General features: G+C 40.4%; 1 protein-coding gene across 1 annotated transcript in view; it reads right to left on the bottom strand.

Annotated features, from left to right (window-relative positions):
* The window catches only part of LOC115781690 (transcription factor Maf-like), a 43,181-nt gene that overhangs the window by 14,212 nt on the left and 7,745 nt on the right, over nt 1-21,224 (bottom strand). Inside the window, exon 2 of the mRNA XM_030731490.1 lies at nt 21,017-21,087. Coding sequence (XP_030587350.1) covers nt 21,060-21,087 — 28 coding nt within the window. The 3' untranslated portion in view covers nt 21,017-21,059. The remainder of the gene's footprint in view (nt 1-21,016; nt 21,088-21,224) is intronic.

The raw sequence follows: 21,224 nt of genomic DNA, 5'->3' as shown, positions 1-21,224 counted from the left end.
GAAAGGTAAGCTGCGGTTTGCTAGTCACAAATATGTTTCTTTTATGCCTCTGCTGACATTTGCATTTCTTTTACACTGCCGAAATAAGTGCCCTTTCATTCTGTCGGCACAGCTCTTTGTCTAAAGTCAAATAGTCTTTTTTTTTCCATTGTTGCATGACTGGCAATCGGCATCACCTTTTAATCTCTCCACTTCTATAAATTCACTTATTCAAGCCATCCAATTAAAAAATAAATAAAAAGATGTTCTACTGAAATAATTTGTAAAACTAAAACTGTAAATATTTGCTGTAATCAGAAAGACCATTAAATCTAATGTATTTGTAAGAAAGCATAATTTATCTAGTAATTAAAGACAGATACATTTAAATGTGTTTATTTAAAACATGTTCCTGAACTATTGGTTTAAATAAAAATGCCCTAAATTTCTTTAATCTCAGAACAGAAGTGGGATCATTGCAGTGGCACGTGGTGCAAATGCGCTATACATTGCATCTTTTCTTCTGCGTTCCCCTTTATCTGTCTGTGTGGGCTTCCTCTGCCTTTCTGTTTGTTTGTATTTGCCACTCTGCCTCTGTAGTGTGATGTCTAGGGTTGTGATTTTTATCCTCCCAACATTCTAGTAAATACTCAGACAAAATCCAGCGTGCTCCGAGGAGCCTCGGGCCACTGCAATCAATCAGAGAGAAAACAACACAAAGATGTGGCTGTTTCTGCTCCATAAAACAACCTTCAGAACAGCAGCAGCCATTCAGTGACTGGGATGTAGAATTAATACGCTCTCACTTTCTTCCTATTTATTTTTTCAGCCATCCTCTTTTTGAATCACTAGATCAAAAAAAAAAAAAAAAAAAAAACTGTCACAAATCCAGCAGTGAGAGCTATAAAACTGTATTTGTGACTGTCACTGTGTAATTTACCCAGTGGGTCCTCAGCATAACCAGTCAAGCGTCCCCAAAGAAAACCTGGTGTTGGATGAAAGCCAGTCAATATGTAACAGCTCCAAACCAAGGCCAGAGCTTGAATACTGAACATATGTAATGCAACAGAAAGTCAGCAGAGTGTTTGGCGTACTTGCAGCCTATAGGATCAGGGATAATGTTGTATAAATATTTGATGGTTTCCTAGCAGGGTCCTATATGGCAAGGGAGTGCAGCATTAAGGCTGATGATCAGGGAAAACTTCAAGGCAGACTTTCACACATGGAGACACACTAACAACAATGCGCACACACATATATGCAATCCAGACTTCTCTGTCTGTCTGCGTCCGCATTGGGTTTCGCTTTCGGCGTGTGCTTGGTTTACAGATGTTGCTCATGTCTCGCTGAGCTTGCAGTGAAAAGAGAGATTCTTTACATCTTTGAGACCACGGCCACTCTCACACTGCAACTTGTTATTCTTTGACAGAAACTGTAGAAAAGCTTAGATTGGCTGCAGAGGCTGCAAACATTAGAAAGCATCTGCAAAGTTATGATAATGCAATACAAGAAGGTTTTTTTTTTTTAACATTTAGCTCCTACTCTGCCAAAAATGGTTATTAGAAACAATTGTTAACAAACATGTTTTTCTTGCAGAATACATGGCATTAAACTCCAGACCTGTTATGGCTGTCCAAATTTTTCTTCCATCTTGCAAGTGTGAAATGTCAACCGGCACATAATCCTAGAGTGATCAACCCTACAAGCAGAGAGACAAAGAGTCTTTTTCTCCCTTAGAGCTGTATGCAGATGGCAGTTGATATATGATATTAACCTTTGCTATTGTAAGTCCTGTCTATACCACCCCCCCACCCCCCCGCTCTCACACTTACACTCACACACGCATGGCATACTAATCATATTGATCCACCTCTAGAGACACTGTGTTGTTTTTCTCCCTCTTGGTCAAAATGTGTTTGTGAGATGTCAGGAAATGATGCAAAATTGTCTCATATTTTATTTAGGAAGTCGAGATATATTATAGTTGTCAAATCACTTTTTTTTTTTTTTTCATGAGCATCCCAAAGTAAGTAAACCTGCCATAGGTGCAGTATATTTTACACAAATTAATTTGATAAATGTGTAAGTCCTCAAGTATTTTCCTTGGTTTAGATTGCTTGTCAGTGCAACATTTTTTAGACAAATGGGCTCCTCGCTTTTAGCGTCACTCCTCTCTTTGTCTACTGAATTGTCAGTTTTAGCAAGAAAAAAAAAGAGAGCGAGAGAAGCAGGAGGATGAGAGAGGAGGCAAAATATAAAAACAAATTGGCACAGAGGGATAAAGTGAGATATCAAAAGAGTGGATGGTGAGGGATGAATGAAATAGAGTATCAGACGTGCTGTGGTCTCTGAGGTCAGGGTGTATATCACTCTCTGCTTCTGAAACAACAACCACCACAAGAAGCATCGGGGAGCCAACCAATCTGGGCTACTGCATTGTTCACTATCTGCTGAGAAAAAAAAAAAAAAACCCAGCTTGGTCTCTCTCTCTCTCTCTTTCCTGCACACAAACTCACATACACACACAATCACTCCTCACTGTTCATATCACGAGAGAGAGAATGGAGCGTGTTCCTTATTGTCCCCTTAGTGGTGATGTGGGGGTGTGTGTTAGGGCTTGATTGTTACTGGTTTACATAAGGGTATTAAACTCTAGCATAGCACTATCTATCTGAGCCAGGCAGATATATTTGTGTTGTGGCTCCTTTATGCATTTGTTATTTCCAAAGAGGATTGGGATGCACAGTGGAAGAGAGGATAGATAGCCTGCTGATATTACCCTCTTCCTCTCTCCCTCGCTTCCTCCTTTTTCCTCTAAAAACCAAACTCTTGCCTCTTTCTGAGTGTCTGTGCATGTGTGTGTTATCTGTGTGTGGATGTTTGTGTATTGCCTCCAGAAACAAAAGCGGGTAATTAATTAAAGAGAAGTGCACTTTGGCGCCATTGTCCTGTTCAACAACTCTAACAGTGTTCGGCATAGCAGCACTCAGTGATATTACTTGTAATTATTAGCTGTTGTTTCAGTCTGAAATGGTCTCAAATTGTGGATATTTAAGCACTGTGTAGAGGCATTTAGCTAAACCAATATGTACAGAGAAACATACAAACATACTGTACAGCATATGTATGCAAGTTAACAAACACATTTACACAAATCCTTTGCTGCAACTATAAATAGAAGCTAATTTACCCAAGAGCACCCACTTCAGTTACTTTCTGCTTCTATAGTTCCCAACCACATTTTTCAAAGAATAAATTCTATGGTTTTTCTATCACCAAATAAAGAATTTAAAATCATTGATATGAATGATATGCTGTGGCCTTCATGGTAACCAGATATTAAACCTGCTGAACACCCATAGGAGATTTTGGACTGATGTGAAGTGAGGGGTTCAAGTGAGATTTGGCAGATAGCGTAACCCTAAGATTGGGTGTAGTGGTGCAGCTCCAGTTGATTTTTCTTTGTGTACAGACTGTGACCCGCTGACCTGTGTTGCTACTCTGATATTCACCACTCTTTGTGGATTTACCCCCCTGAATTCAACAAGATGTAAGCAGATGTTTCAGGAGCTACACGGCTGATTTCCACTCCACAGACACTATAAAGCTATTATAAAAGGCAAAATTCAGTAAGCAAATCTGAACCGCATCAAATTGCCTACTACAGTATTTTCATACAACCTTTGCTGCAGCAGGCTGCAACACACAATCACTTAACTCATTCAGCAGCAATATGCATTAACCTGCCTATCAGATTTAATTGCTCATTAACTGCAGGTGCTGGTTCTAACCCACTTTAACCCCTGCCTGTTGCTAGCCTGAGCTGGCTTCACCATAATATAGTGCTTTCTATTTTTACAACATGTGTGTAATAGAAGATGTGATGTGTGGAGGATTTGAGGTTGTTAAAGATCACCTTTGCTTAACAAAAGTAATGTAACAAATAATTCAAGGAATTTTTTCACTGGAAAGCAATAAAACAAGTTATAAGTTATATTTACATAAGTAATTTAATCTATATTTGAAGTAACTTGCCCATCACTGTTAACAATAGAACTTAAATATGAACCCAAAATGGTGACATCCTAAACACTTTATGAATGACTTATCACACAATGTAATTCTATAAGTATAAGTAAGTGTTTATTTATGTATTTGTCAACAACTAAAACTCCTCCTGTGGGCACCCATAACTGAATACTGGTATAAATGGTTTTAATATATATTTTTTAATGTTTTAATATTTTTTTGATATCTATTGGTAACAGTTTACTTTAAGATAAAGGGACTTCTCATAGAAAAGCTGAACTACTTAATTAAAATAATTTTAAAAAATCTGCATAGTAAAGCATTGTTACCTTTGATTATTAACTGCAAACTTCTGTACTTGTAAAATTTTAAAAGCAGGATCTTCATTTATACAGTGTGTTATTACCACTTTAACCAAAATAAAAGGATCTGAAGTCAATAGTATATTGTGAATGGCATCTTTAACATGCTCATCTTTTAGAAGGCAGCTGGTATTTTGAGAATTCCCAAATCTGCATGTGCCTGTGAGCTTCTGAGGATCAGGCGGGAGAGGTTAAATCAAAGTGGAGTCAATAACTTCATCCCTCCCTCCTGGTCTGCTGCGCTGTGCTGCTGGGAACGCCTGCTGCTCGCTCTCGGGCTCGGGAAAGAGGAGGACAGGATGGGGTTCATCACTTTCACAAACACTAAAGGAGGGAAGAGTCGTGCCGCTAATACAGAGGATGATCTAAGTCTCCTGCACACACACACAGACACAGACGTTTATCTGCACACATTGACCAACAGAAGGCTTCTTTACTATGTCTGAGAATGATAATGAGCTAAATTCTCTCTTCTTTCCAACCTGAGAGCCCGAGTCCAGTCATGGCCACAGCCCCGGCTAAATCAATATCATCATCCATAATCTTTATTGTGGGATGAAACACAGCATAAATCAGCACAAAGCCTTTCACACATCCCTCTCTTTAGCAGCTTCCAATTGCATACAGCACTCTCTTGGGCTGAAAACACTTTCTTTTCAGTAAAGACAGGTTGTCTCCCAGTGTCTCCAGTCTCTGCAGCACTTGCTCATGCATACACGACATATTAGTTTAGTGGTTTTGACTCTGTTTTATCTGCAGCAGATGTGAAAGGTGAGTTTAGAAAGCAATGCAGGTGTATTTTGGGAAAAAAAAAAAAAAAGAATCCTCCTCTACCTTGCAGGCAACAGACAGAGTGGGCCAATGTTTAAATTGTTAAATCTTCAATAGAAAAGCAGGAAAGAAACCTGTGTGTACATGTCTTTGTGACTTGTGTGCGTGTGTGTGTGTGTGTGCATGTGCGTGCATCTTCCAGTTCTGCTCTCTTTGAGTGTGAGTAATGAGGTTTGGAGAAGAAAGCTTAGCCAAATCCTCTCATCAGTCTTCACTCCTTCAATACCAAATCAGCAGGCTAATTCAATACCCAATCACAGGGCTAATAGCATCCAGCCAAGAGTAGAACCAATGAGAACTCGGCTAATGGACCTTTGGGAATAACTAGCTGGACAAAAAGTTAGTGCAAAAAGGGAGATGGTTTTTTCCTCTAAAGAAAATGTACTGTCTAACGATCTCGTCTGGTTTGCAATCGCCTGCCACCGGAGCTGAGAAGCAGAGGAAAAATCTCTCTTTAAACTGTTTCAGGCATTTGTGCCTGCTCAAGTGTGTCAGAGGGATGAATATTATGCTACATTCAAATCAGAAACGTAAATGAAATTGGAGATATTTTTTTGTCGTTTTCCACAGTATCTGAGTTTAGTGCTTGTTTTATTTTAGAAATACAGCCTTGTTTCACCGTTAACACAGCACACAGTTCTACAGCATTTAACATGCAAACAGATTCACATATCCTTCACTCATGTTTCCCTCTGGAGCTGTGAATGGAGGGTGCATAAGTGCATAAGGCTGCAGGAGTGTCCCAGCCATTGTAGTGTCACAAATCCCCTCATCCTGACATGCACTGAATAAACTGTCACAGGCATTATATAGTGTCTCCATAAAGCCTACCATCAAACAGTTACTACCTCCATAGCTTCAGTCCACTGCACCAACAACACAAACAAATCACTCGGCGGTGCGTTCCAGTGTTTTCAGGGTTGTGTGTGTGACACAGTGTAAAGTGGGGTGCATACATAACTGTGTTTTCTGATATGATCATACACCATATAACCTTCTATATCTTGCTCAGCTGCAATCCATATTGACCTCCCTTTCCCCACCTCCATCACTAAAAGCTTTCCAGTGTGTTTCATGGAACATATTCAGTTTCCTGCTCCTCGGCTTTCTGTCACTGCACAATTTTTCTGCTTGGTCATTAAAAGCACACATCAGCATTCATCACATTTATTTTGGTGGTGTTATTCCAAGTCTGATTTAATGTAAGCATTACTATCCATCACAGAGATAGATTGTCTTTACATCATAAAAACAAAATGTCTTTATGAATGAGAGAGCTACTGGGATAAAATGTTGGTGGTGTATTTCTACCAAACACCCATCTCGAAAAGTACAGCTTTCAACCGCTCACAATTTTTCACTGGGAAGAGGTGCAATCAAAGTTTCTCAAGTCTGCAGATGGAAAAAAAAACAACAACAAAAAACAAAACAAACCCCCCCAAACAAAACAAAACAAAAAATTAAAACCATACCCAAATTAATTTTGGATGATCTCACCCACCTTCAGCACCGGACCTCATCTAGCACAGCAGCTTTTTTAAAGAACACTCCATAGACGTTCCTTTCTGACCACTTGTGTACCTGCCATGAGTGGTGGACCTCCTTTGGTGTGTCAAAACTGTGACCCCCAAAAGAATTTCATCTTGAGGAAGGTGACAAAGTCTCACAGAGCCACATCTGGTAAGTAAGGTAAGTGGTGAGCAAAGATTGTGTTGTGTGGCCAAAAACCCTTGCCTTTTCACTGTGCTGTGAGTGTGCTTACAGTGGCATATTCTAAGGTGGCTCAGTATGTTACATCAGAGCTGCAAGTTGACAGTCCAAACCTGAGGGACAAATACACAGTGCACAATGCTCCTCACCCGGTAAGCCTCCTCCGGCTTGGACACTGTAGACTCTTCCAATAAAAGCTGCTTTTGGTCTCTGGGTCATAGCTGGTGACCCAACTCTCATCACTAGTGATAATCTTTGACAAGATCCTTGAGTCAGTTTGACACACAAGTTGAGGTTTCATCTGCAAGCTTGAGGTCCATAGTGAATTTGAAAACACAAGTAGGCAAGTGGTCAGGATTTCTACTGAGAAATGTAAAGATAACAGCTGCACTGGAAGCAGCATAGACATGCATGAGACAACATCTTTTAAATTAAATCAGATTTTTATTTTTTTATATGATTTTTTTTTTTTTAAATTAGGTCTCGTAACCCCAGAGAAATCCCATGTTGACACATCTTCTTCAACTATGCTCAAAAGATCAGAGTGCAATCTAGCTACAAGATTTGCATTTTGACTTGCAATGTGTTTTTTGCTGTAGAGTAGGACTCTGGGTTATGTAAAAGATCACTTACTATTCGAGGGGGCAAGAGAATCTGTACCATGAAAAATAATTTCCGCACTTCAGAGAAAAACCATAACAACCTTGAAGCACTAAACATCACACACTAATGATATACTGTACAACGGCGCGAGGGTATGTGAAGAGGAAATTCCCTTTAATCTTCTTCACGGCTACATCATCTTTTATTGGTGGACAAAGTGAATCTCTGCCTCCAGCCGCAGTCCCATAGAAATGACAATTGATTTGCAGGTTATTTCCTGCTTCCTGTGAGCTAATTGAAATAAAGTGGGATGGTAGGCTCAGGCTCTGCAGCATATATCAATACTGCAGTTGTACAGCAGAGAGAGCCTCATGCCTACTGCTGCGCCTTAACCAGTCCCACAGAATATTTGTTTCCTTGTTTGGTCCTTCAGCATCTAAGTGCTTACTACTTTTGTTTTAGCATCCCATTTAATAGCTGTGGTTAAGCAGGAAAACATAAATAGCTGTGAATGTTTAGGAATGCAAATGTTGTTATGATATAATGCTTATTATTATTATACTGTTTACTTTTATATGTAAAGTCTGTAAAAGTTCCCACACAAGTGGACTTAGTTCTGCCTCACAGTGTAACATCATAAATCTTATTTAATATCATATAATACATTTAATATGTATTATATTAAAAATTAGGATCACATATATGTGATTATGAATAAATGTAAATGCATCCCACAGTAAAGAAATAGTATTTGTGCCTGCATCGTCAGATCAAAGAGTCAAATGTAGCCTCCAACACACACACGCACACACACACACACCCTTTCCTCATCAATTTAATTATGGTGAGCGCACTATAGATAAATATAAAGTATCCAGCAGTGCACATCTGTCCAGGCGTATGTACAGCAGGAGAAAGGAAAAGAAACAACTCGTTGCGCATGTATGGAAGGCAACCGAAGAATAAGTGTTGACGTGTGTGCATGCGTGTATGTGCAAGCTCAGGAGCCACGTTTTATTTACTTATAATGTCCCAGCTGTCGTGAGCAGCTGGATGTTACACAGATTAAACTGGTAAGTGTATGAAATCAGATGTACAGTAGCCTTCAGTGTCTTTGCTGTCAGATAAACAACTGGAGGAATTTATCCCAGACAACATTTTAGAAAAAAAACTCTGCACTTCTCCAAGACCTGATGTTTTACATGATCCAAGCCTATGGGAAGCTTTTTTAAAGACTATTCATTTTGAAAATGTTTTTGTCTCAAAGGTAATTGGATATAAATTGTTTTTTTTTTGTTTGCTTTTTGACACACACACCTTATTTCATTACAAAGCATGGATTTCTCTAAATTACATTATAAAATATCTGCCATTCAGAATGCTTTAATTCCATTTACATTTAAATGCCTTTTAACTGCAGTTCCCTTTTTTCACTGCTTTTCCCTCCAACCACAGTAATGATTTCAGCCAACGTCTTCCAATGGTCTAATCTAGCACTCGTTAGACTGCAAGATACACTGAATCATCATTAAATCTATCTGCATATTACCTGTGCTGCTACACTTAGCTATGAATCTCATTTGAATCTTATTTAAATTCCTCCTATGAATCTCAATTAAACAGAGATTCAAACAAACAAGTGTAGCATTGGAAATTTGCGGGTACGCACACACACACGCACGCACTGCACCTGCTGTTATCATTGCTGTTGTTTTAAATGTGTTCAGTTTAATTAATTTGTTTTGATACTCAAGACAAATCCTTTACAAATCCTCATGTGGTAATTAACAATTATCGCACATTTAATAAGCATACTGAGATAATGAAACAATTAGAGAAACAAGCCGTTTAAAGGCTGGAGCCGTGCTTTGAACTAGTGTATATGCTTTAATTGTCTTTTGGTGCCTTCCAACTTCAGTAAGCGAGCAGATCTTAAATGTACTCAGAGCTTACAAATCAAACACCCTTCAAAGCAGAATAACAAACCAACAACTTATTACTTGCAGAAAATGTGAGCTTTCAGCGCTGCTGTAATATGAAAACATCTCTACACACATACTTTACCTTTGTCTCTGCTGTTATCACAGGGGCCAATTAGCGGGCCCCAGCTTTCTGCTTAGGCATGTGTCAGGGGACATATAGGGAGCCCGCGAGGCTGCAAGAGGCCTCAGGGTAGCGAAGGAATTATCACTCTTTTCATCTCTTCGTCTCTCACACATCCTTGCATATGCACATATCTCCCATTTGTTTGGTGCAAACGTGTTCCCTTTCATTCTCTCCTTTCCTCTGTTGTTTTTTTGCTACACAAGCTTTCAGAACAGCGAACAAAGGACGATCCTGAATAATATAGAGCGCACGAAGCTAATTTTCCCAAGTAAGGTGGCCGAATTGGATGAGGTTCAATAAACATATGCATAACCTCGACGTACATACCAATCAGTCGATGGAGTTTACTCATAACCTTTGATCCCTCTGAACTGTACACTGCATGTAGGCCAACTTTGTGTCTGTGTGCGCATTTTTAGGCAACGGAAAGGCAAAGTCATCACAATACATGCTGATTAAAATCCATGTTGCACTCTGTATGGTGACTATTAGTGATGGAGTGCTCAGGGAGACCTAGCAGATTGCTGGAGCATGTGCTGAGCTGAGCTGTGTGTGTGCATTGGTTACTGTGTGTTTGTTCTTGCTGAGAGTTTTATCCCTATCACACTCCTTCCCACCCCCTCATCTTTCTTTCTTTCCTCAGCCCTATGTGGCCCCCTACTGAGTGGCTGGTAGGTGGCTTACACACACACACACACACACACACACACACAAAGACAAAAACAGACAGTAAGCCCTCTGCGGGCTGCAGATAGCTGTAGATCCCTCTCTCTACTCCACACCACAGGGAAGAGAGAAGAAGGGAATGACAGGAAAAGAAGAAGAGGAAGTTTGTGTGTATGTGTGTGTGTGTGTGTGTGTGTGTGTGTGTGTGTGTGTGTGTGTGTGTGTGTGTGTGTGTGTGTGTGTGTGTGTTGGAGTGGGGCTTCCACTCATTGTGCAGAACAGAATGAGTGGACACCTGTCCTCTGTCAAGCCTCCATCTACCTGTCTCCACACTGCGGGCTGTATGTCTTTCTATCTGGCATGTGGCTGAAAACTGAGTCAGTACAACCAGCTGAATGTTGCCGAACAAGAATGAAACTTCCATCTCAGTGGAATAATTAAGACGCTGCTGGATAAAATGTTCAAAATGATTTAAAGTGCATTTAAATTTTTTTTGCTGTTTTTTGCCCATTAGATGTTTTCTTTTTTTTTTTATGTGTGCATATTTGTGTGTGTGACACTGGCAGGGAAAGAGACAGCAGAGTGGAGGCAGTAGGTAAGATAAGCGTTCTTTATTTCTGACAGAGTCATTTAGCTGTGGATGAAGAGAAGAGAGGAGGAGAAGACGGGGAGGAGAGAGTTATAGTTATGGAGCTGTCGAAGGTTCGGGAGTGTTGAATGAAATGAGGTCCGGAGGATCAGAGGGAAACAAAGGTGGAGAGAGAGAAAGAGGGAGGCTCCTACATGACCTTGCAGTCAGAGAAACAAAGTGAGGAGGAGAACCAGTTTCCTCTAAATCACGTGTTGTGCTGGGTTTTTTTTTCCTCTCACTGTTACTCAATTAACATGTCAGCCTACATGCCAGTTGCTGTATCCCTTCTCCTCGGCCCACATCCCTGACTCACTGCCGTCTTCTCTTTTATTGCTTGCAATGACAGAGTGTACCTGTGTTTTGGTGCTTAACTGCATCACACTCCCACAGTGTGTCACATGCATTCATACACACTTCTAGAAAGTGTTTCTTTGTCATATATTTGCTTGGACTGAGGCCTCAAACTGTCAGAGGTCTCCTGTCAGTTCTGCTGTTAGCTTCTTTCCCCTCCTGTTACTCATATGAAGAAAAATATTTATTTTCATTTATCAAAGCTTTTTACCCCTGAGAGAGAAAAAAAACTGCAGTGTCTGCAAGTGTGTGTGTGTGTGTGTGTGTGTGTGTCAGGGGGATGTGGAGCAATGCTGGAGGTTATTATGAAGAGACTGAAATGCGACAGGAGATTCCTCTGATTGGGAATAAAACACCACCTTATCTATTTAAATAAACCCCACTGCAACCTCATTTGCACACAAATGCACACACTCACACACGCTAAAAATAAAGGGGCACATACGGAACGACACAAGAACGTAAAGACATCCACTGAAGCATACACAAACACGCACAAAAGTGCAGAAGCTGGCAAATCTATGCATGTAAACAAACAAGTGCAAATTCACAAAGGGATTTGTAGTAATTAAATTGCAATGATCGCCCTATTTTAGCTTTCACTTTGAAGATGAAAATATAGTGTTCGAGCAGAGCCATGAAGAAAAACAGTCCTAATAGAACATGAAAAGAACATCTAATTATTCAAAGGAGATTAGTTACTGTAGGAATAAAAAAAATAAGATAAACAAATAAAAAGGTTTAATGCAAACGCTCTACAGAATAACAGAAGAATCCTTCAAAGCTCCACAAATTAACCTAAACTTTGTTTTTTTTGACTGACCACTGGTGAGCTGTAATCATCCTAGCCTCAAACTATAACCTCCTGACCTTTGACCTCTGGCTGACCAGAGGATCAGAACATGTATTTAGCTTGTGACACTGTAGCATCTTTAATAAACACCATGAACCCCTGCAGGAATGGACAACTGCATGTGTATGTCAGCAAGACACTAGTCATCTGAAAGTAGAGCCATGCGCGTGTGTGCGTGTGAGTGTGTGTGTGTGTGTGTGTGTGTGTGTGTGTGTGTGTGTGTGTGTGTGTGTGTGTGTGTGTGTCAGTGAATATTGAGAGGAGAAACAGTGATATATGTTGGGTCTGCAGTTTGAGGCTGCAGATGTTCATCCCAGGTGGTCTGACGCTAATAACTTTTCACTTTTTACAAGCCCTTTAATTCACTCAAGATAAAGCCACATAAAATATACAGTATAAGATACAGTGCTGTACCTATCAGGATCAGCAAAATACTGTCAGATATATGAGTTTTAATTTCCCTAAAATTAAACTTAGTTATTTTTTCTTTTGCTTATGATGAAGCATTCTTGAATAAGCACTTATTATAAATAAAGAACCCCCAAAGTCCCAACTGACTGGGCTGGTAGGTGGCCTGTTACCTAGAGATTTTGAAGATTTTTTTTTAATAAGAAGTAGCAAAGAGGTATTTTTAGAGATATCTGCCTCTTGTGATCATTGTATATAGTTTCTGTATTTACTAATTGATGTATGTAACACTCGATTCAGTCGACATCTGTTGTATGAGCGTTAGATGATGGGCCTGACAAAGCCTATGGCTAATTTCAGTACTCTCACAGATACCCCCATGTGACATTAAGTGAAGCTTATCACTGTTGTATACAACCATCCTCATGTGAAATTTACTCTTGATTATTTACTCTGAGCAGAAAGCAGCAGTCTACATTTTCTGTATGTGATGTCTCAGGCCTCTTGTGAAAAATAACTTCTGAGAAGGCAGGGAGGTCACTAACACTTTTACACAGTAGGGTTTGAAAGTAAAAAGAGGACAGTGAAGAAGTGGCGGTTTGTATAGGTAGGACAATATGTTCAAACATGCCAAAAATGAGCATTCTTGTGCCTCTTTGCTCCTCCTTCCCTTGTATCTCCTCCCCTTTCTGTACTCAACCTTGAACCAGAGTAGATGAGGAAGACAGAGAGAGTGAGAAGGAGGTCAGCCCTCTTCTTACGTCATCCATGTACGCTGGGGGTGGGGGTGGGGGTTTATTATATATATCATGTGAGATATGGAGGATGATGGTGTTTGCAGCAGGTTTAAACCAAACGAAAGCCCCTGCACATGCTACTACTTCCACCTGTAATCAATAACAAACTCACTGTCATTTATAGAAATTTGCTGACTCATTTTTGTCACTTTATTAAGATAAAGAAAAACACATAAAAAAATATGAATTATGCTTTTGTAAAAATATTTTTCATTAAAAAAAACCCCTAAAACCAACAATTAGCCCCCTGGCAGATATAAAAATACAGTAATATGAATAAACATACCTGTATCAAAAGAATTTACTGCCAAAACTAGAAAGCAAGACAGAGAGAATGTAGCGACACCATCTGCCCTCTACTTTGAAAGATTTTTGCATGCTTTACAGTCTTTGGCAATACTTCACTTACCACACAAGTACACACACACACACACACACACACACACACACACACACACACACACACACACACACACACACACACACACACACACACACACACACACAGTGTTGACTTTGTATTCTGGTGCAGTTAATGTGTGCACAGATTATTTTTCTCCCCAGAAGAGCTGCTTTTGTCGCAGGCAACAGCTTTCAGAATCACTGTACTGGTAAAGCCACAGACAGCAGGGTCCTGCCTCTGTTGAATGCAGCATTAACACATACACACAAACACACACTATACCATAGAAGTCTTTCTGCACAGTACAAATAGGCAGTTGATTTGAAAAAGTTGTAACTCTTTAAACAACAAAAACAGAGTCACACACATATATGGCAACCGCTGAATCCTAATCTTCTGCTGCAACACTCGCTCTGCAGCAGGAAACCCGACTGACTCAACTGACTCTCAATGGTCTCATTGTAAAGACTTTAGCCAGTTAGTGACTGCTGTCTTTAATGAATGAGCGCTCCGACTGTCGGAAGAGAAACCACAGCTTGTCTCCTCTCTCCTCCTCTCCTATCTTCAGCCCATTAAAAGAGGGCTGTTTTTTCTTTTTTTCTTGGTCATGAATCTTTAATCAGCCTTTACAAGTGAGTGCTCAGGCCGACTCTCAGCATAGCACTGACCCTAGCTGCTGAAACACACTTTCTAATGTAACTTACACACAGCTTAGACCACACTCACATCCAGGATCAGACTTAGGCTTGAGCTTACGCACTTATTTTCTATAATGGAAGGCCGGAAAGCTGTAAAAATCAAAGTTTGCCTGAATTTCAGCTATGACAGAATTTCAATCTACGCAACTAACAACAATAAAGGATACTATAATATAGTTTGGTATCTGTAGTAGCTGCTCTCCTGTTTAGGCTGAGAAGAAATCCATCAGCAGCGAACGAAGAGAATGAACTTACAGTTCTACGCATACGCTCTCTGCATCTCTTTCTCTGTCATGACAATATTGCATTTGCTCATGCAGGCATGCACACAGCTGCACACATGAACACAAACGGTAAATAAAGCAGTGCAGTCAGGTCAGAATCACAGTAAACCACACAAACGACTACCATCTGCCTCTCTGTCTCTGCCTGTAGGAGTCAATGAGCCTCATTGGCAAGAGTTCATACTACAATGCCCAAACACAATAACATTCAACATCACACTGTTAAAAAAATGAAAGAGGAAAATATCTGTTAAGGGGTACAGGCTATTCATTATTCCTCTCCCTCTCTCTTATCACTCTCTTGTTTCTGCTTTACCCAACTCTGTCCCTCCTTCTCTCCCTGTAAATGAGTGATTTATCAGCCTTAATTGCTGGCAGTGGTTCATGTGGTCATGTGACCACAACATGACAGCATGTGATAAATATACCCTTAAGATTAGACCCTGCATTGCAAACAGAAACATGCATTGCTTGCGCTGCATCTGCAGAGGGAGAGAGTGTGTTTGGATAATGACAAAAATAGAAATGGGCTAATAAAAGCACCACTTAAAAAAAATACAAAAACAAAAAAAAATGCCATAATAAAAGACATTTATCAAAGTGATACAAAGGGCAAAATGGAAATTTGTGCAATCAGCACTGACAGACCGAGCCAATTTATTGTTTTAAAGTATTTAATTGCGGTGCCCCATAAACACTGGATGATTACATACACACACACACACACAGCCTACAGTTGAATCTGTCACTCCAGCTTGCATGTGTTTCCTCCTCACAGCACTCAGCTGCAAGATGCTGACTGAAGGGTCTGCAGCGCTCTGTCCATGCATCTTATTGTTACATGAAGCTAGTTCTCAACCACTGACCTTTTTATTCACCATACTATACATTGTTAAAATAATGTATGAGGTGCCAAAGCCACTTCACTGTATTATATTATACACAGCAGTGTGTGTGTGTGTGTGTGTGTGTGTGTGTGTTTGTGTGTGTGTGTGTGTGTGTGTGTGTGTGTGTGCGTGTGTGCGTGTGTGCATGTGCGCGTGCAACTACAATGGCTTTTTTGGGGAAAAAAACCCCCTCCTCATAACATATCATGCATAGAATTTTGCATGTTCAAGCTGATCAAAGTAGATCATCAGTACCGGCTTATATGTTTGGTTTGTGTCCCTTTGCTCTTTGATTATAGAACAGCTGTAAAACCCTGTTATTACCATGCTTTTGCTGTCATGTCACAGATGTTTTTCCAAATGTAAATCCGTCTTCTTCTTCTTTTTTTTTAACATCTTAAAATTGTAAAACGGAAAATGAAATGATAAAAGTAATTGTAAAAAGAATAAAAGGATGGCAAAAATATGTACGCATCAGGATAGAAGTAAAAGACAGAACATGACTAAAGGTGACATTTTTGAGGAGTCATCTTTAATCTCGTATTCTAACCTAATTTAATTTTCTAAAAACACAGTGCAGGTCAGCCTGTTCTAAGGCTGATGCTGCACTGTAATTATGGGAATTATGTACCTACTGTATGAAAAACATGCAAACAGGAATATAAACTAAGATACAGTGTAGAACCACTCTGTACTAAATACTGTAGCTAGAAACTATTTTCTTGTCTCTTCTACAACAATAACCTTTCCTCCAAAATTACTCTTAAGTTCAACATTTAAATATCAACTAGTGAACTACTTAGACCGAAAGTCTGTTTTGTTATAGTTTATCCAGACTGTTGTACATTATGATCTCACACCATATTACTGCTACAGTAATACGTGTTTCTGTTTGATGAAACAGAAAAATCAGTAATACTGACAGAGATGCATAGAGCCAATCTTACTGACTGACTGACCGACCGACCGAGTATCTCCTTCCAAAATGTCAAACAGTTGACTTTGCAGGAGCTGTACTTATAATAGGACAAGCTGATTTTACAGTTTGGACAACAACAGAGGCACCTATTGAGAAACTGAGTGTGTGCGCTTGCTTGACTTTGCACCATTTGTGTGCACTGTATATTTTTGCAGGTTTGCATATTGCGTCTATGAATGCTTGTGTGTAAACAGGTAAAGTGGGGGTGGGGGAGGGACAGCACTGACTCCAGCACCTCTGCACCTTCCCTCCCACCTCCTTATTTATTTGTCTGTATTAGTTAGCTCCTTCTCAGCACTTAAAATTAATGTCATCCAGCAGAAAATAGAGGCTGAAAGCTAAAATTCAGCACTTTCGCAGTAGCCTGGTTATTTATCAAGCTAACAAGGAGAAGATGCATCCCGTTTCAGCCGGGCCCAGGAAATATGTGCCATTAAAGCCCAGAGCTAATGTTTGAGAGCCAGGGAATAAAAGTGAAGGTGTCAGGGAGAGGGGATGGACGGCATCGCCAGCAATATGGATGCAGAAAGACCAGCAGACACATTTATATAAGCGACAATAGATACACTCAAGCAGAAGCCTGAGAAGCAGGAGGAAATGCACACATAAGTGTCCCAGTGGCTTATCCACAAGACATATTCTGCATGTTCTCAATGTGTGTATATGAAGTGCTGATTTGCTGATGGCTATAAAAAATGATCCTTTAGGGGATACAGAAGACACAGTTTGGAGCTTTGAATAAATCATGTGTTGCCAAAATGAGCTTAGCACTAATTTTCTCATTAAAAGAAGAGTGTTGAACACATCCTGAGGACTGTTAGTATTGTGCTGTGTTAACATAGCATCAGGAGCTAACGCCTAAGTGTTGGAATTCAATTAGACGCTGCGTGCAGTGCTAAGCAGCTAACACTGGGCAGTCACCGCAGGGAAGAAAAGGAGAGGATGGTGACGCGAGGGGAGTGTGGAAGGTGTATGTGTGTAAGGAGAAGGAAGCTGCGGGCAAGAGGAAGGCCCTGGGCTGCTGGCTGCGGTGATTCAGGGGAATACATTATATCACACTAACCTCCGGCTCATCACAAGTTCCTCTCTCAATCATGCTGTGAACACACAGTAACAACCAGAGGACAACAGTGGCTCTGAGGCTCAAACACAAACACACACACACACACACACACACACACACACACACACACACACACACACACACACACACACACACACACACACACACACACATGCAGCAGTAACAGCTTTATAACTAATTATGTTTGAATAAAACAACACAAATCAGGCTTAAACAGCCAAAACAAAGGAGAAAATTTTTTTATATTAACATTAGTTGAAAAGAAAAGTGGGTTGATGTTTAGAGGTTTGGCTCGAGGGTGAAACTTTATCCACAAGCATCATCTAATCTGTGGCTTAGAAATAAAAACACATTTTAAAAAAACAATCCAAATCTAAACACAGTTGTTCTGTGTTCATCTTGTGTATCTTTACAACTGCACAGAGTGAAATCTCCTCTCCTTTTTGTTATTTCTAACACCCAGACCCAGTTCTTCTTGCTCCCTCTCTTTTCAGACCTTGCCTAATAATGAGCATACATCCTGTTCATATCCTCACTGTCATTTGGATTTTCTGGATGGAGGAATGATGTCTGTGTCACTACCAAAACTCTACCACTGTAATGAGTCTCACTATTGGGCAGAGAGTAGTTATATATATCCAAGGCAGTGAAGGATAGTGAAGTGTGTCAAACTGTAGATGGAGAAAATCCCACTTGCTGCTGATGACAAAATAGTGCAACACAACTTCACTGTTTCGTAAATGACAGTTCAGTGTTGGGACATACACTGATATGTATTGTTAATCATGTGAACACATATTTTAATATGATGCTAATTTAAATTTATGTGCACAGTTATGCTTATTTTAAAAATTCAATGGGGATTTTCAACAGAATGTTTTCTGAGAAGCTGAAGATGATAGTGTTTAATTTTTTTTATTATATGCAGTGCAATATGATGAACAGTTATGAGTAGATACAGCACATTACTATCTTTCTTCTGCCTATGGAGCTATTTCATTTTTTTCTCACAAACAGCCAACCTTATTTTATAACTTCATTGATAATATCCACCAACTTCTGGCAAAAGCTTTTGTGTTTTTTAAAAGCACAGCCAGAATGTTGGTTTAAAGATGGACATATGGGCTCCCTTACTATGGACTCACACCTTAAAGCGTCCGTGTGCACATGTGTCCTTCCTCCTCTGCCGTGTCTACAAAAGCCTGACCTGCCTGCTGTCAGCCACAGAGGCACCTTGCCCCTCTGCGTCCCCTCCCCCATGAGTGGCTGACTCACCCCATCACCACGAGGAGAAGGCGAGCCGGACTGGAAAAAGAAGAAGAGGAGGGATGACGGGGAAGGGGGGGGGGGGGGGGGGGGGTGGGGGGGGGGGGTGAAGGAGGAGAAGGTGGGGTTGAAGTGGTGGGAGGGGAGAAATGGCAGAGGCGTGGTGGGTGGGTGGGGGCTCTGAAGCTTACTCTAATGTGCCCCCTCCACTCCCCTGCCTGTGACCTCAGAGCTCCTGACAGCCAGAAAGTGCTGAAGCACGCAGGTGTCCTCATGCTGCAGCCACACACATGTGAACGCAAACACGTGCTCCGCTCACACCAACAGATGCACGAGTCCTACCTGAGCATGCTGCATTCTGTCAGTTTTTAACTCTTTCTTTCACCACCTGCGTCCACACTATGGCTCTGCTTTAACATATAAAAATGTTCATATCGTCTCTCTGTTATCAGTCAAGAGCAAAATAACAGGCGGTGATGGAGAGTGTGTCAAAAGCAAAACAGGCGTGTGCTTCACAATGCTGAGCACATGAAGAAAGTAGAGTATACTGCCTGCTGCATGGTAAAATTAGCTGATGCTGATGCGGTAGTTTCCTCTGTCCAGCCTCCTGATTGTACAGGGTAAAACCTGAGGTGTCCAGAGAGTGTCCTGTCCCGTGTGTGTGTGTGTGTGTGCGTGCGTGTGTGTGTGTGTATGTGTGGGAGGGGAGTTAGCGTTAGAGAGTTGTATTACAGTGGTGATGAGTCGCCTGGCTGCGAGGCTGATACCTCAGCAGCACCCAGCATTGACCAGGACTTTAAATAAAGCCTTCGATCCTCCAGCAGCAGAGAAGGTCACCGCCATCCTCTGGTTTCCCTGCCTGTCTGTCTGCATCCACGACCAGAAGCCCTCCCGCCATCTATTCCTCCCATAACTTGCCTCCTAACCTCCTTCTGTCCTCTCGTCGCGGCGTGTATGTCTGCATTCAAATGCAGGTGCCTTGATCTCTGCAGTTCCTCAACTCCAGTCTTAACTTTTCCTCAGTTCTTTCCATCCACCCTTTTTTCTTTATTCCTACTGCCAACCACACTGTCCCTCACTCACTCCATCAATCCCACCATCCTTCCATCTGTGTATCTGCCAGAAAATAACTAAATAAATAAAAATACTGTACAGTGTTCGTCTCCACAGAGAGAACTGAGGGGATGAAGGAAGTCATTGGGTCAGGACAGAGGTGAAAGGTTTTGGCTTCATCCCATGAGCACGATGCATGTCACCCCCCTGTCATTCAAGCAGCACTGTCAGAGCCCCAACACAGTGATGCCAAACATTGCATACAATGGATGTGAGAGAGCGATGAGTGATGTGAAGGCAGCTAATAATAATCAGCAGGTGTCTGCTCTCCTTGTTAAAAGAAATTATTCAAATGTTTGCAATTTTGATTTATTAAAAAAAAACATTAGTCTTACTTAATATTTGATGCAAACATCTTTTACAGTCAAATATTGATTACCAAAATACTGATTAGAGTTATAGATTTAAAGTTTCAATTGTTTATACCAGGAAATGCTGCCTGTATTCAAAATGTTTCAATTAAGAGCAGAAAGCAGGTAATGGAAATTTTTATAGTGACTGTCAACTTTTCTGTTTCACTACAATAATGTATTTAAACATGAACAGTGGTTTCAGGGATTAAAACCTGCACAGCAGTTCTGTAGTATGCTTTGTATTTTACATGCACTATATTTTAAATGTTTTGATTTGATGCATTTCTTTTTCATTTTATTTTAAATCTGTTGTTTTTGTTGTGTTAAAACCTGCGAGTGAAGGAGATTCCTTTCAAAATAAAATATAAAACACTAATCATTCACAGCCATGTATATTCAATGGTTACTAAAAGCGGTATCATTAAAATCTTAGTGAGAATACGGTTTGTATTTTGTTGAACCTGCAAGAGACATTTAGACTCCGGTACTGCCAAAGCTTAAAATATTAATTTAAATTTTATTTTCACCTTGCCTCACCTTTAACTGTGTTAAATGTTACAACAGTTAAAAAAAAACAAACAAGATTTTTGTTGAAAGAGTGTCAAAGATTAGCATCAGGTTACCTCAGACTCCAGGGTGGTGGGGCCGAGAGGGCACAGCTCTCTATCACAGGTGGAGGAATTTTCTTGATGTCCTGCAAAACACAAAATAAGATGAAACTTTAACATGTGATGTGATGAAACAATAGTAGACACAGATGTAAACATAACATACTTTAAGTATTAAGTGATGGTCTTTTGGGTCCCCAAAGTGGCAATGATTGTTAAAAAA

This window comes from Archocentrus centrarchus, chromosome 6 (genome assembly GCF_007364275.1).
Source record: "Archocentrus centrarchus isolate MPI-CPG fArcCen1 chromosome 6, fArcCen1, whole genome shotgun sequence".
NCBI lineage: Eukaryota > Metazoa > Chordata > Actinopteri > Cichliformes > Cichlidae > Archocentrus > Archocentrus centrarchus.
This window is presented reverse-complemented; position numbering and strand designations above follow the sequence as displayed.